This window comes from Catharus ustulatus, chromosome 6 (assembly GCF_009819885.2).
Source record: "Catharus ustulatus isolate bCatUst1 chromosome 6, bCatUst1.pri.v2, whole genome shotgun sequence".
In the NCBI taxonomy this organism is placed as follows: domain Eukaryota; kingdom Metazoa; phylum Chordata; class Aves; order Passeriformes; family Turdidae; genus Catharus; species Catharus ustulatus.
Window position 1 is genome coordinate 7,034,353 of NC_046226.1, and position 15,151 is coordinate 7,049,503.

General features: G+C 44.2%; 1 protein-coding gene across 1 annotated transcript; it reads right to left on the bottom strand.

The window, feature by feature from the left end:
• Positions 1-281: 281 nt before the first annotated feature.
• On the bottom strand, positions 282-2,393 carry GPHB5 (glycoprotein hormone subunit beta 5). The gene is made up of 2 exons (XM_033063889.1): positions 2,190-2,393; positions 282-470 (listed from the first exon to the last, which is right to left on the bottom strand). Exons 1-2 carry the CDS (start codon positions 2,391-2,393, stop codon positions 282-284), a joined length of 393 nt encoding a protein of 130 aa, XP_032919780.1.
• Positions 2,394-15,151: the final 12,758 nt, after the last annotated feature.

The following is a 15,151-nucleotide window of genomic DNA, read 5'->3' on the forward strand; positions in this document are numbered from 1 at the left end:
TTTATGTGACTGGGAAGAAGCTGAACCCCAGATGAATCAGGTTGTTATGGAGGAGGCAATGCCCTTGTGGGGTGTTCCCAGACATGGCTGTTCTGTCCATGGGCACCTCAAGAGGAAAGGAAACTGCAACATTTCTTTTTACCACGGGATTTGCTATTGTAAGGCTGCGAGTTTCTACAGCAATAACGCTTTGAGCAGCATGAGGAGAGGGGATTAAGCCTCATCTGCCCAGAAAAGCCAGTGATTAGGAACATGACAGGGCAAAATCAAATTCTGGGAGGTCAGTAGGTCTCACACTCGGTGGTGGCAGTGGAGCAGATGTCACAGGCACAGCGGATGGCCACCGGGTAGGTGTAGGAGGGGTCCACGCCAGGGGCACACCTGGGCAGCGTCACCGTCACCATCCTGGTCTCGTTGTAGGTGCAGATCCGGTGGTGGGACTCGATGTAGGGCGGCTCCAGGATGGGTTTCTGTGCAGGAGAAATGCAAGACAAGCACCTGGAGCCCCACTTTGCTCAAGAGGATTTTGTGTAAATGAAGGAGCTACTGGGTCAGATGGAAGGGGCCATGGAAATAAATTTTAGGTTACATCCTTCAACGCTTTCCTCTTGGAGCCCTGCCATGGAGGGGAGTGGGTGCAAGTATGTGTTTCAGTTTATTTAAAGCATAAAGCTCCAATTAAAGCCTGCTTGAAGGAAGACAAAAGATTATCCCTAAAGCTGGTTTTTAGCAGAGTATGAGTGTTTCGATCAAACGCTGCCAAAAGCAGCTGCTTTCTTCCAAAAGCATTGATTTTCCATTAAATACACTCTGCTCCATGTGCACAAGCTGCCTAAAAGCAGAGGTTCATCCAGGTGCCAGAGGCTGGCGTTTTTTCTCAGCCAGACCAGTCTTCCCTGTCAGGCTGCACTTCCCAAAAATCCCAATGGCTGCATTGGGGAAAGCTCTTGGCACAGCAGCCAGCATAGAAATCTGTAATTCCTCCTGAGAAAATCAGCTTGGCCAGAGATCTCAGCCATCAGAAGATGATGGGAACCTGAAGGCCTTGAAATCTACCTTGCCCTGTGGTATCAGAGTGGCATTGGTTTTGCTGAGAAATGATTACAGGGACACCCATTTTCCAAGGACTCCAGGAATGGGCAGCACACACAGGAATGAGAGCCCACTGCCTAAGGTAACACAGCCAGCAGACATTTTAATTTCTTTTTTTCCCTCTGTGCTGTGCAAAGAGCTCTCCCTGCGAGCCAAGAAGGACAGAGTGGGAGAGAACAGGGGGAATATTTCAGCAAGAAGACGTGCAGACACTCTCCCTCTTACAAAGCCCCCATCAAACACATCCTGGTGCCTTCTGGAAGCTGTTGAACCCACAGCTGAACTACACCCTGGGGGTACTGCAGTACAGCAAGAGAGGCTGCAAGGTCTGAGCTGCCAGATGAGCTTGGGAGCAGGGGGCTCAAGTGATCCCTCAAAGGAACCTCACTCATCCCAGTGTGAAATCTGGCCACTGGTGGCCTTTCCCCTCATCCCACCAACTCATGAAGAAAGGGAGTCAGAGCTGGCACACAGATCCTGGCTCCTCTGGTCACTTATGTGGAGTCCTTGTCTTCATGTGGACAAAACCACTCTGAGTTACTTGAGGTTTTGTGAATAAATTAAACTGGGATTGGCCCCTTGAGCTTTCCAGTTGCAGAATGGCACAGTCAGAAACTTGTTCTCTGACGTGTGTGGATATACTTGTGCTCTTTCTTTCTCCCTCTGTACACCCCTAAAATTTAAGTGTTTCATATTTATACAGGGCTGTGACTTTAAACTGGACCAAATTAGAAACAGACATTATCTTTGGGATTTACTTTTTGGAACAAAATATATTACCCATCAATTGGGAGCTCCATCTTAATCTCCAAGGAACACTTTTTTTTCAAGTGAAGTAATAAAACCCCCCCTCTCCTTAAGTGTTCAAGCTGTAAGAGGCTTTCAGACTGCGTAGTAAGAGCATTACACAAGTGCTTCATTAATATCATCACATGGCTTCCATTCCCCTTTGGGGCAGTGGGGGAGGGAGGGGACAACCAACAACAAACGCGGACAGCGGCAGGCGGGGGGTGATGGACACTGTGGGTGGGTGTCTTTAGAGGGCTTTTCCTGGGGGACAAGTACCAGCCAGGGATGGCCCTGGGTCACAGCCTCACCTCCCAGGTCTCGCAGCGTCCCCAGCAGGCGTCCGTGGTGACCCTGAGCCCACGGCAGCCGGGTTTCCTGGCCAGGAAGGTGAATTCTCTCACGGCACAGCCCACGAACGTCCGCAGGTCAATGGCCGAGGCCTTGGTGGGGGCACCACGGCCAGACAGCAGCAGGATAAGGAGGGCTCCCAGGGTCAGGCAGTGGAGCTGCATGCTGATGGCAGAGGGAGAGGAGGGTTGGATTGGATTGGATCAGATTGGGTTGGGTTGGATCAGATTGGGTTGGGTTGGATCAGATTGGGTTGGGTTGGATCAGATTGGGTTGGGTTGGATCAGATTGGGTTGGGTTGGATCAGATTGGGTTGGGTTGGATCAGATTGGGTTGGGTTGGATCAGGTTGGGTTGGGTTGGATCAGGTTGGGCTGGGTTGGATTAGATTGGGTTGGGTTGGATCAGGTTGGGTTGGGTCAGGTTGGGTTGGATTCTGTTGGGTTCTGTTGGGTTGGATCAGATTGGGTTGATCAGGTTGGGTTGGATTCTGTTGGGTTCTGTTGGGTTGGATTGGGTTGGGTTGGATTGGGCTGGGCTGGGTTGCATCAGGTTGGGCTGGGGTGGGTTGGGTCAGGTTGGGTTGGGCTGGATTGGTTTGGATCAGGTTGGTTTGGGTCGGGTTGGGAGGGCCAGCACAGCCCAACAGGCAAGAAGTACAAGTGGACAGGCTCAGCTGAAGTAGGGGTAGCCCTTCCTGCCTTCAAACACAGAGCTACCCATCCTCACTCATCCTGGGACAAGAGGGGCAGGTGGAGGAATGAGTGGCCACCTCTCCCAGAAGTGAAAACCTCAGTAGGAAGGTCTGTCACAGAATGCAGCAGTGTGAAGACTTTCCCTGCAGAGCAGTGGGAGCTGGCCTGGAAAAGTCACCAGCCCCACTGAAATCTCCACATTACAGATTTGTTTTGCAGCACCTGCCTTTCTACCATCCTATATGGATTTTCCTGAGCTCCCACAAAGCCAACAGCTGCATAGCTGGGAGCCAAGCATCCCTGAATTTGTGCTATAATCTCAGGATTTCCCAGAAGTATTACTGGAGGTGCCAGTGCCAGCACCCTGTGCATTGGACTTGAGCCATTCCTCTCCCCAGAGGGACTGGCTGCCCCTTCAGCACAGCTCAGACCCAACCAGGCCACCAAGCCAGTGATCAGAGCTGGTCAGACAGGGGGGACATGGCCAAGGTGAGCAGAGGAACCCTGAACTCCTCACACCTGAGCAGCCCAGCATCTACCAAGACACTCTGATACCTGTTGATCTGTCTCAGCAAAGAAAGCAAGCAACTTCTCTGGAAGAGCTCCTCTGCCAAAAAAACAGAGCTGGAAAGTAGCTCTAAGCCATGAGGTCCATTTTACAATTCACATACTGTCCCTGCATTTAACTACATTTACCTTGCAAATACACCTATCTCTGAAACCCCACATTTGACACCTAATTTTGAGAAAGTCAGCTACTTCTTGGGGAACAGACTGATGTGTGCTGGGACCTGTCCTCAGCTGGACAGACCAAAATTAAATGAGCTGGGACTGCCATTTGTCTGGTTGATGCTTGAGTCTCTAGGCTCCTGTTAAACAAAATGATTTAAATTTGCTACATCAGAGCTTTAGATCAGCACATGATGTTTGCATCAAGCATGTTTCCATGCATACACAGGAGTCTTACATGTGATTGAAGAGAGTATGTTCATATATAACTTTCAACAGGGTAAAAAAATGCTAAAAATCCTTATTTTTAAAAGAAAATAAGTAGAGTAAAATATAAAAACTTCAGAACAAATCAAACATTTATGCTTTGCCACTTTAGCAAATTCTACAACTTTATTCATGAGCCAGAGCCATGACAGGGAGCAAACACAGACATGCACTCACCTAACTCAGAAGTCAGAATTCCTTCTGCAGTTTTAAATTGCAGATGGTGTTTCAGGATGTCAGAGTGAGCAGCACGAGACCTGCACTGCAATCTCTGTGTTTGTGATCAGCAGATCTCCCCAGCAGCTGCTACTGGGATGGCTAATTGCTCAAATTTATAGAAAGGGTCTTGTCAATCAAGGCAGATCCTTACTTGAACTACCCAAAGCATCAAAGTCATTGACTGTAAAGCAAAGCTCCCCTTTCCAGCAGTGATTACCTTCAAGGGATTTATTGTTTTTGCAAGTTATTGTTTCATAACCTGATCAAAAAAGGAGTATCTTGGTGAGTGAAATTATGAGCATGCACTGGGGCAAAATGGATCTTCCTTTCCATAATGGAATATCAACACCTTGGTGAAGGAATTGGAAGCTGACTCTGAAATTATCATTACCCCTCTAATTAACAAGCCCTAAGTAAATATCCTCAAGGGAGACTTCTCAGATATTTGTACCAAAAAAAAAATGCCTGGATTTTTGTCTACTGCAGAAGATTTTTTTTTTAACTCAATTTCTCTGTACAAGCAAGGGCAAGGGATGGGGGGAGTAGGTGTGAGCTTGCAAGGAAAGAAAGTGTTCTGTTGGAGAACCAGGCAGCTGAAACACAGGTGAGCACCACTGGGAAAGGAAATTTGGAAATCATGTCCTCTGCCTTCACTGTGCAAACCCAATTTTCAGCTGTCCACAGGACAGGGAGCAGCTGAGGAACCTGATTCTGTGAAAAACTTGCTGGTCAGTGAGTTCATAAAAGATGAGTGGGAGAGAGAATTGCTCCCACAAGCTCACACAGTGGCCTGGAGAAAGTCACCTCCCTTCCTCTCCACCATGGATGGACAGTGACTTCCCAGCTCCAGTACCCAGAAAAATCCAGAAAAGACAGGGCAAGTGTCAGGGATTATGGACCCCTCAGGATGATGCTGTCAGAGGCAGCCACAGCAATACACCCAGCCATGAGAATGGAGCACACAGGGGAAACCTTGATTCAAATAAAATCCTACAATTAAATTCAAATAAAATTCAAATTTGGAGCAAAAAACAAAATGAGTATAGAGCAAAAAAAGAGTAGAGGAAAAAAACACAACCACCAAAGTAAAACAGCATCTGTTGATGTCCAGAACGTGAATCTTATCTAATATGAAGCAGTGATTACTATGAGCTTGTTAATTTACTTCAGAAAAATCCAACACATACTTCTGATGGATTACATTCAGCTTTCTGTAGTGTGAGCTATGGAAAATGGCAAATTGTCTTTGAGGAAATGAGGTATTGAACCATTTAAGGTACACCACAGCAGTGCTCTCCCTTTTTCAGGGTGACTGACCCATGGCTCAAGGTCCTCGTTTCACTGCCCACATTTGGTGCAGCAGCAGAGCTCACACTTGTTCTCAAACCCCTGGGAACCCCAGAGCATTTTGCTGTGTTACATTATTCAGCTTGGAGCAGCCACACAAGCTGGAATGTAAAAATTTGGTCATTCACTCTCAAGGTCTAAATTAGGAAGCTGTGATTGGAACAAGTGAAAGAGGAAAGGGGTTGTCTGAAAAGCAGAAAAGCAGCAGGCATTTAGTGCTGTTGCCATATTGCCATGATGACATGGGATACAACTGCTTCAAATAATTAATTCACTTAACAGAAACCAAAATAAAAAAAAAAAAAAAAAAAAAAAAAGAAGGAACAGAATTTTTAATAAAAAATTTGAAAACTTAGGAGGGAGGGATTGTTTAAAATCTATCCCAGTATTCTCCCTCTTCATTGTTCCCAGTGTCACTGGCAGTAAAGGACTCCAGGTTCAAGCGAAGGGTGACCAGGTGAGACTTTGGAGTAGGAATGTTGAATGGAGGGGTCTTAAATGTCTCCATCAGATCACCAGACAATATCCCAGACATCTTTTTCCCCCATTGAAACCAATAGGGAAAAGCAGGAAACTCAAAGACTAATGAGATCACAGGGAAATGAAGAGGACCAGCCAAAGTCTATTCACTGATCTAAAATGATCAGCAGCTTTCTACAAAAATAACCCTAAAACTACTTTTCTGTAATTTTCACTGACCAAAAATAAAGCTAGAATATAAATTCCTAAAGCTTTGTTCAAAAATATACAGTTTAAAATTTCCTGACTTATGGGGAAAGCATGTAAAAGTGAAAATACTGAGCTTAAGTCCCCTTTATATGATTCTGGAAATGTGCCAGCAAAAATCAGCCCAAGATTAGAGGCAGGTACAGGAAATATGTGCCAGATTGCAGATGAACCAGCTTTGACAGATCCCTCTTCTTCCAGGGATTAAAAAACCAGGTGCTGTAGTTTTTGTGTAATTCAGCTTGGTTTCAGTGACTTCAGCTAAGTAAGATCCTGTTCTCATCTCCATTTGTACTGAACAGCCTCTTAGAGTGAAACAAAAGAGAAATTGCAGACTCTCACTCACTCTGTCTCTAGAAAATCCTGTTTGTGGGACAGACACCAGTTCCTGAAGGATTTGCTTTGTGTTGTCTGAAAAGTCTGAGTCCTGGCATTTTCCCACACAGAGTTTTGCTGTCTTGCTGTTCTGTGAATTTATCTCATTCAAGTTAATCAATAAATACATCAGTAGGATTTCAAATTGGGTTGGTCATGAGAAAGGAGCTGAGATGAGCTATTTAATGAGACAGACCAAGGGAAATACCAGTGCTGAGGGGCTGCACACTGAAAGCACTGCAGAGAATCGTGGGCTGTGGCAGGCCAAAAGAACCTGGGGACCATTCAGGCAAGACAAGACAGTGACCGGACAGGAGATATTATATATATATTTATTTATATATTTATATATAAGGTACTGCACATGAGAGGAGTTTGGAAAGGTGGGTTTTAGCTCAAAATTAAGACAGAAGGAGAAATGGGTGAGGAATCAAGGTGGTGTGGGATGGCTGGCCAAGTTCACAGGACGTGGCATCCAAGAGAGGTTAGGGTTCAGTTCAGAACAGTGATAAATCTATCATGTAGGATGCATAGCTATAAATGTCAGGTGCAATTTGATGAACTCATGGAAAAAAATAGCACTGGAATCACTTTTCCCTATTCAAGTTAACACCAGACTTTTTGTTAATAGGTTGTTTACTCCTTGCTGGTACTTTTGCAAAGAAGATAACCTTTATGTCCTGAAAACAGCATTTCAAACAAGTGCACTAAGATTGTTTAATCCATCCCCACAGCTGCTGCTTTGTCTTGCTGTGTTTGTCTTGGAGTGTGACTTTCTGTCATTTTCTACATTTTGAAAGAATGCAAAGAGTTGGTTTGTAAAGACAAAGCAGGTTTAACCTTGAGAGGGCATGGCTGATGTGTAAATGAAAATCAAAGGCAGCAAGTAAAGCTCCTTGAAAGGCTCTGATAGAAACACTGCCAAGTGCAAGCACAGGGAGCACAGTGCAGGAAATGCAGGAATTAGATAAATGTGGGCTCTCCCTGCTGACAATGGGACACCAGTCCCTGCTGAAGGTCTCAGGCTCACAAAGCCACTTCTGCTTTAAAAGACTTTCTGCTCATTTTGCTTCCTGGGCTTAGCACAACACGAGCTGGCAGCAGCTGAATGAGCATTAGGGGGAGAAGAATTCAGTCAGGAAAGAGGATTTCTTGAGGCTGCTGTGGTAGTAAATCACACCACACTCAGTACTCAGGGGAATGACCCCTCTCACAGAGGAGATAAACACTTCCTGCAGCTTTGGGGCTACCTGTGCTAGGAATGGCAGAACACACCTGTAAAATCCAGCCCTGCAGATCTGATGTGCTGTGGAAAAGCTCGCTGCTGACTGCAGCAAAATCCCAGCTGTCTCAGCACAGACACTGCCTCAGCAGCACACTGTTATAAGGCATCTGTCAGACACTATTCTTCTCTTCCTTTTCCATCAGACTTGGGAAATGAAGTCCAAGGGTGAGGCTTAACAGTAACAAAAAACACTAATCCACAGTTTGCTTGAGGCACATCTATCTTGGAGAGATAACCCTCTTCTGCTCAAAAAGGCCTGCAGCTATGATGGATTCAATCCACAGAGAGCTAATGAAGGTCCTGCAGACACTAGAAGAGCTGAAGCTTCTAAAATTTGGTAGTGCCCATCTCAAACATACAGGTGTTGGACCCAAAACAAGGTAAATACAATAATAATAAATCCACAGCAGAACTGCAGGTTCAGCTCAGAACCTGATCATAATCTGATTTGATACTATATGGACAAAAACTATAATTTGAACACATTTACTAAAATTCCTTTTTTATATGTTTATACACAGAGTACCTCAGAAAAGCTAATTTCTCAAACCTTACACTTTGAGCAAAGTGCTTTGCAAGCAGAAATCAGAAGGAAAAAATATGAAGGCCAGAAAGGAAGTAAAGACTCTCCATTGTCAAGAAAATAACAGGTTCCAACAAAATTCATCCTGACCCAATGGCAGAGGATAGCAAAATTTAAAACAAAAGATGTGGTAGACCAGACCAGTTTGTCTGATATCCATCCCAGTTTGTCTGATATCCGTCCCAGTCTGACTAGTGCCAATATTGATCCCAGAGTCCTGCTCTACTGTGGCTCTAAGTTATATTTTGCAAAGATTGACACACATTTCTGAAAGACTGACTGCCAGGAAGAATTCACCTGCAACAGGGGCATTCCTGGGGTGTTCCCTGGAGGTTTAGGGGTTGTGATAAATACAATGGTAAGAGGACAAACACAAAAACACATATCCAGGATGGATGAGGAGGAGACTAAAGGTACAACACTGAGCCCAGGCTGTGGAACTCCTTTGTCATGGTCCTTAGGAAAGCAAGGCTCATTTCCTCATTGCCATATCCTTGCTTGGAAAGGTGTATTTGTCAAGCATAGCTCCTGATAGCAAGCAATCAAACACCCCTGAGTTTTCTCAGTTTTCTCAGGCACTTTGGAAGTGTGTGCACCCTCACATTGTCATCAAACACAGCCACATATTCTTCCCTATTAAACTTCATGGTGATGATGCTGCTCACATTCAGCCCAGAATCTGAATTCAAGAATTCAAATCCAGTGGAATTGGCTGAATATTGATGTGGGAGAGAACTGGGCTCTCTAATTGGACACCAGGGAATTGCCTGGAGATTTGATCTGAGTTCACTGCAGTGTGGAAAAGATTTTTCCAATAAATACAGATGCTCTGCAAACTTCATGTGGCTGACATTAACCATGTTAACTCAAGTCACTCCTGCACTCCATAGCTTTCCTCTAATAGTCTTTTTTGAAAAGGCATTTTAGTCTTTTAGGACAGACTAGTGAGCAATGACACAGCTGCTCTGGGCTCAGAATTTGAAGATGAAACTTCTTAATCAAAACTACAGAAGTTCAAAGATACATTACCTTAATTCAATAATTTCCCTGCTGTTCAAGGCCAGCGCACTGGAGAACAGATAGCTTGTCTGACTCACATCATCCCTGTGCTAATGCTCCATTTTTAACATTGCCTTCGTGATGAGTGAGGTTTGCAAATTACACAAAGCTGGAAATGAAGTCTCCTGAAACAAAGCTACTGTCTCTTCCTGTGAATCCTGTCAGAATAAACTCCTAGAACTTTGAACTAATCCAAATCCAGCCAGGAAAACAAACATGATGAGAAGTCCCAAACTCCAGAGAGGCACTTGGCCAAATCAAACCTTGGCACAGCATAGACCCAGACAGCAACAGGCAAGAAATGTCAGAAGCAGATAGAACCAAATCTTCCAGCCTGAACTCTTCTTACCCTGTGGGGAAATGTAGATCTCAGTCAACACTTTGAGTCCTCAGACTATTTCCAGTTTAAATTCTTCACCCTGTTTCTACTGATCTCAACAATTCCTTGTGGGTGCAGATCCATCCCATGTCGTGGGGCCAGCAGGACTCACAGAGGCCAGGAAGAAAAACAGGTTCCAGCAGGCCAGGAACAAACCCCACCACCAAAGAGACAGCTGAGGTACCAGAGACTGCCCAGGTTTCTGTTTGTATTGAGTCAACAACTTATCAGCAACTGAAGGATCACCAGGGGAGGAAGATAAGAGGAGTGAGAGATAGCAAAGCTCCATCTTTCACCTCTGAGCATCACTGCCACAGCCACATCACACTGTGACAGGCTCACCACCCTCCCAGGGAGGAATTTCTTCCTAATTAACATCACTCACTATAGTTTACGTCTTCTTTACAAATTCTGATTTCACTGCAGTAACAATTTCACCTGAGCTGAAAGTTCAGGTCAGAGCCTGCACTTTCCTGCATATGGATTAATCAATAGAGGTTAACTGAAAAGAGTACCAGAAATTCAATTTTATGGTGCTAATGCTGCACCTCTGCCTTGCTTCAAGCATGCTTTTTATTCTGCAGCTTTGTAAGCTATGTCTACTTTCATTAGATCAGTCAGATAAATCCTGATAAATACAAAACACTTCTGTCATTTAAAGACACTTTCAAACCAGACATTAATTTATAAAGATTGGACAGTCTAACAAGACAAGTTTCGTGTTTCACAGAGCTTCATACAGTATTTGACAATGTCAGCTATATCCTCTGAAGTTCAAAGGTCAAATATGTAAATCACAGCTGAGTATAATAATTTCTTGCTTTGCTTGCAGCTGCCATGTGGCAAATAGATGTTGAAATCCAGCTGCTTAAATCCTCGATCATCCATTTAAGATTTAACCCAGCAGTGGAATGACTAAGAGGTATGTTTGCAGAGGTGTGTGCCAAACTGTGCCCCAGGGATTCCTACTCCACTCAAAGTACTAAAAGACTCTGAACTTCTTGGACATGTGAAGAATACAACGTACAGATGTTGCTTTATAAGGAAAATGCATTGCAAATGACTCACAGGTTAAGCTGGAAAGATAATAAAGTGGTGGGTTTGACTCGAAACATAAGGCTAGAAAATTAAATTTCAGGTTTGTCTCTTTAATTAGCATCAGGGATCATTTGTCCTGCAGGCTCCAGTTTTTGAACACTTTATAAAGCATCACCCAAGAGCAACAAGCACTGTAGGTTAAATTTACCAGGGTTAGCAATTGCCAAATCTCCACTGACACTGAAAGGGGAAAACTGCTGGTCTGTACTTCCTTTAGAAAACCCTTCTTACAGAGATTGGCAACAAGATGCCAAGAAGACACAGAACAAACTCCAGAGCCACAACCCAACATTTACTGATTTTCCTGCTTTGGGTGACATTCCCTGCATGGCATGGAGAGCTGGTGGAACTGTAATGTGTCTCTAAAGAGACTGGCACCAATGACAGCTTCTGGACATCACCATTTCACAGCCTTTTTCAGCTGAGAAATCACCTTATTCTTTTTAACCCAAGGAGTCAGAGTGTTGGCAGATAGATTAAAATTATCTAATCTGCTCTCTCCCCTCTTTTAAGTTGTTTGAGTGCATGCACAGGACCGTGTCCAGGCAAAGGTTTTCCAGACCTTCAGTTAATACATAAGAAAAGACAGTGGCTGCAGGGTGGGCAACACAGATTTTGCCTGACCCAAGGGGAACTCTGGAATAAAAGGGATTCTCCATGTCACAGGAAAGTGGGAACTTCAAACCATGGTCCACGAACCCTGCTTTAAGTGTGTGCTTCTTGACATCATTGTCAAGGGGTTTTATCACCAGAACCACTGGACACTGAATTTTCATACATATTTACAAAGGTTCAGGGCACTTATCCAGACAGGGCATTATTCACAATCTCTCCTCTGCCAGACCTGTTTGGCACATGCAAATAGGAAATTACTTGGGGCACTAAATACAGCTCCCCACTCCTTCTGTTACCCCTCCTCAGCACTGAAGAGAAGGACAAGAGCCTCTCTAAACCCCACACAGAGCTCAGCCTAAAATAGTCACATACAAGGACAGGTAAAACCATGCAAACATCAAGGATGGAAAATACTTTTAATATCATTGAGTCCAGCTATTAATCCAGCACTGCCAGGCCCACCACTAAACCACATCCCCAAGTGCCACATATGCAAATCTTTTAAATACTTCTAGGAATGGTGATTTCATTTCCCTGAGCAGCCTCTGCCAGTGCTTGACCACCCTTTTGGTGAAGGAATTTTTCCTAATGCCCAATCTAAATGTCCTCTAGCACAACTTGAGTGGTTTCTCTTGTCCCACTCCTTGTTGCTTGGGAAAACAGATTGACCCTCACCTGGCTACAGCTTCCTCCAGGGACTCTAGAGGGTGAAAAGGTCCCTCCTGAGCCTCCCCCCAGCTTGTGCTCCAGACCCTTCTCCAGCTCTGTTCCCTTCTCTGGACCTGTTCCAACTCCTCAATGTCTTTTTTGTAGTGAAGGGCCCAACACTGACCCCAGGATCTGAGGCTCAGCCTCACCAGTGCCCAGCACAGGGGACAATCCCTGCCCTGCTCCTGCTGGCCACAGTGACACAGGCCAGGTGCCACTGGCCTTTTTGGCCACCTGGGCACACCTGGCTCATGTTCAGCCACTGTTGACCAGCACCCCCAGGCAGGCAGAGCAAGAGATCCAGGCTGAGCTTTTGGCTGACCTGGCTGAGACCACCCTACCCTGATGCACTGGGCAATAGGAGTAAAGTGTTTTCTTGGCCATGAACATGTGACATGTTCAAAAATGCCTTGTCTCCTTAATTCCTTGAACATCTGATCACCTTTCAAGGCAGATAAATGTCTGAATGTTTGATTTTGGCTGGTCTTTTCATCTCACTGTAGCACCTCCAGCTCTAAAACTTCATTCCAAACCCACATTTTTCCCCAGTGTCCTCTCTCCTCTCAGGTCTGGGGCAGAGCAGCACACTCCATGCAAGGACCCTTTTTCCACAGTCTCCAAAGTGCTGGTCCACTTCCATCACAGGGTGCCAAAACAGATGGTACACACCTTGCTTCTCAGCATCAGTGACATTTACTGCAGTCCATACAAAATACCTCTCCTGGATGCATTTGATATTCTCCAAATACAGCAAGTGAAGTTATACTGCTTATTTTCCTTTTTTTTTTCTCATGTCAAAGAGTAAGTGAGCAGGTTTTTTCACAAGAGAGTATGTTTTATGTAATTAATAATAATGGAGAGTCTCAGAGGAGAAAAGTTTTGGTGACACCAGTCATGAAATGACAATTGCACCAGGAAAGGGCAGTTCCCTGCTCCTGAAAGAAAAAAAAAATCCTTTCCATTTCCCCAGTAGCAGAACAACATCTTTTGAACAATGCTGCCCTGTTCATAACCAAATTCTTTTGTAGGCAGACATTGTGTCTAGACAGCCTCAGAAAAACTGCCTCACTTCACATCCCAGGGCTGGGGCTCACTGTGTGTGCTGAAGTGTTCACCTGAATGCTCAGGTACAGATCACAAAGAATGCAGCAGAGGTTTATTCTGCATTAATAAATCCAGTTTTTCCCTGGAGCTGATGGGTGTCATTGTAAAATAGAGAGGAAGCAAACTGGGATCACATATTCCCTCTGAAGCCCATCTCCATAAAAGCTTTCTAGAGGTCAGGCAGACAATGTGCACACAATAGTGGGTGACATGAATAGGATCCATTTACTGCAGGAAGAGGAAATGAGTCCACGTCACCCCTGTCAGTGCTGTCAGTGCTGACCACTTTCCCACATAGACACGGCAGATTTGTCCAATCTTCTCACAGATCTTTATTTTACTTTTGGTGACAGCAACAGGACTTCCATCATTGACTCTGGCAGGAAGAGAATTAAGTCCTGCAGTTTACAGAAGAGCTGTACTTAATCTGTCTCATCATGTTTCTGTACTTGGAAAAGGAAAAATCTCCATCATTCAAGTTTATATTAGTGCAGTCATAGTAAAAATAATAAAATATTCTTTATAAAAAACCCCAAACCTTAGCCTTGGATAGAAAACCAGTTGATTTATCTTTGAGATTTAAACAAAATCCCCTTCTGAAAGGGACAAACCCTGTTCCAGACTAACACAAACCTTTTTTCTGCATCTCCTCCCCTCCAGGCATGTGATTCTTTGGGAAGTGAAGAACTCAGGGAAGTGTGTGGTGGGATGGAACACCTAAGGACTGGGGATCCAGTGGAGAGGGGGTGAGGGTTACTCCACAGCCCTCTCACCTTCTCAGTCTTCATTTTGAGGGCAAAGAAGAGCCTCAGCTCTGGAGAGAGACACTTCCAGAAGGCGAAGCACTACTTGGAAAATGTATTAGCATGAACGGCCTGATGGGGATAATGGATGGGAATGACAGAATGTGAACACATGGAAAACAATTCAAGGTTACAGTAAAGGAAAATACATTTTAAAGATGTGTTTTAGGGAGTTCATCTGCTGCCAAGTCAGGCAGCACAGGAGAAAAATCAGTGGGGAAGTAAGGTCACAGAAGTTTAACTGACTACCAGCATTTCCATAGCAAGCTTGAAATCTCTGCTCCTAAACCTTCTCTCTATTTTGCCTACCCTGGCTACTGAAAAAGAATGTTGCAATTGAAATGCTTTTCTTTCATCTGATTTTTCTGTTTCTGGTCAATAAAGCACTGGGATATAAAACTGAACCCATTTCTCCCTTGAACTACCCTGCCACAATGAATGAAGGTTGGCCCAACAGCAATCCCATGAAATCAGGTTTATGTTGAAGCAACAACTTAAGCATTAGAAATCAAATTTTGCTGATTGCTGCAAGATCTGGATTCCATGCCCACACTCCCTGCAGCACTGATGATGCAATCAAAACAGGATATTCTACATCAGCGACTAATTGACACCCAAAATGTCACTATGATATTAAATGGCTTATTTAATGGTTTATTTATTATAGATTCTGTTTTCCTACACAATTAATTCAAGCATATAAATTTAATTATTAGATTTAAAATCCTAGTAATAGATTCAATACTATCCCATGAAATTATATACAGCATAAATATCATTGTCAATGATTTTAGAAGGGGTTGGTAAATTAGAAGAGGAACTGAGAAGTTTGATGGTGCAGCAATATAAACTATAGCAATTTTTATTGGGAGGGGAGAGGAAAAATTGTGTGTGTTTCTACAGTCTGATTTAGTTAATCTCTTTTCCAAGC

Bases quoted from the DNA above. Each gene is read 5' to 3' on its own strand.
- GPHB5 (XM_033063889.1), bottom strand. From the start codon at position 2,393: ATGCAGCTCCACTGCCTGACCCTGGGAGCCCTCCTTATCCTGCTGCTG. The intron at 471-2,189 runs GTGAGGCTGTGA...TCTCCTGCACAG, and splicing joins GACGCTGCGAGACCTGGGAG to AAACCCATCCTGGAGCCGCC.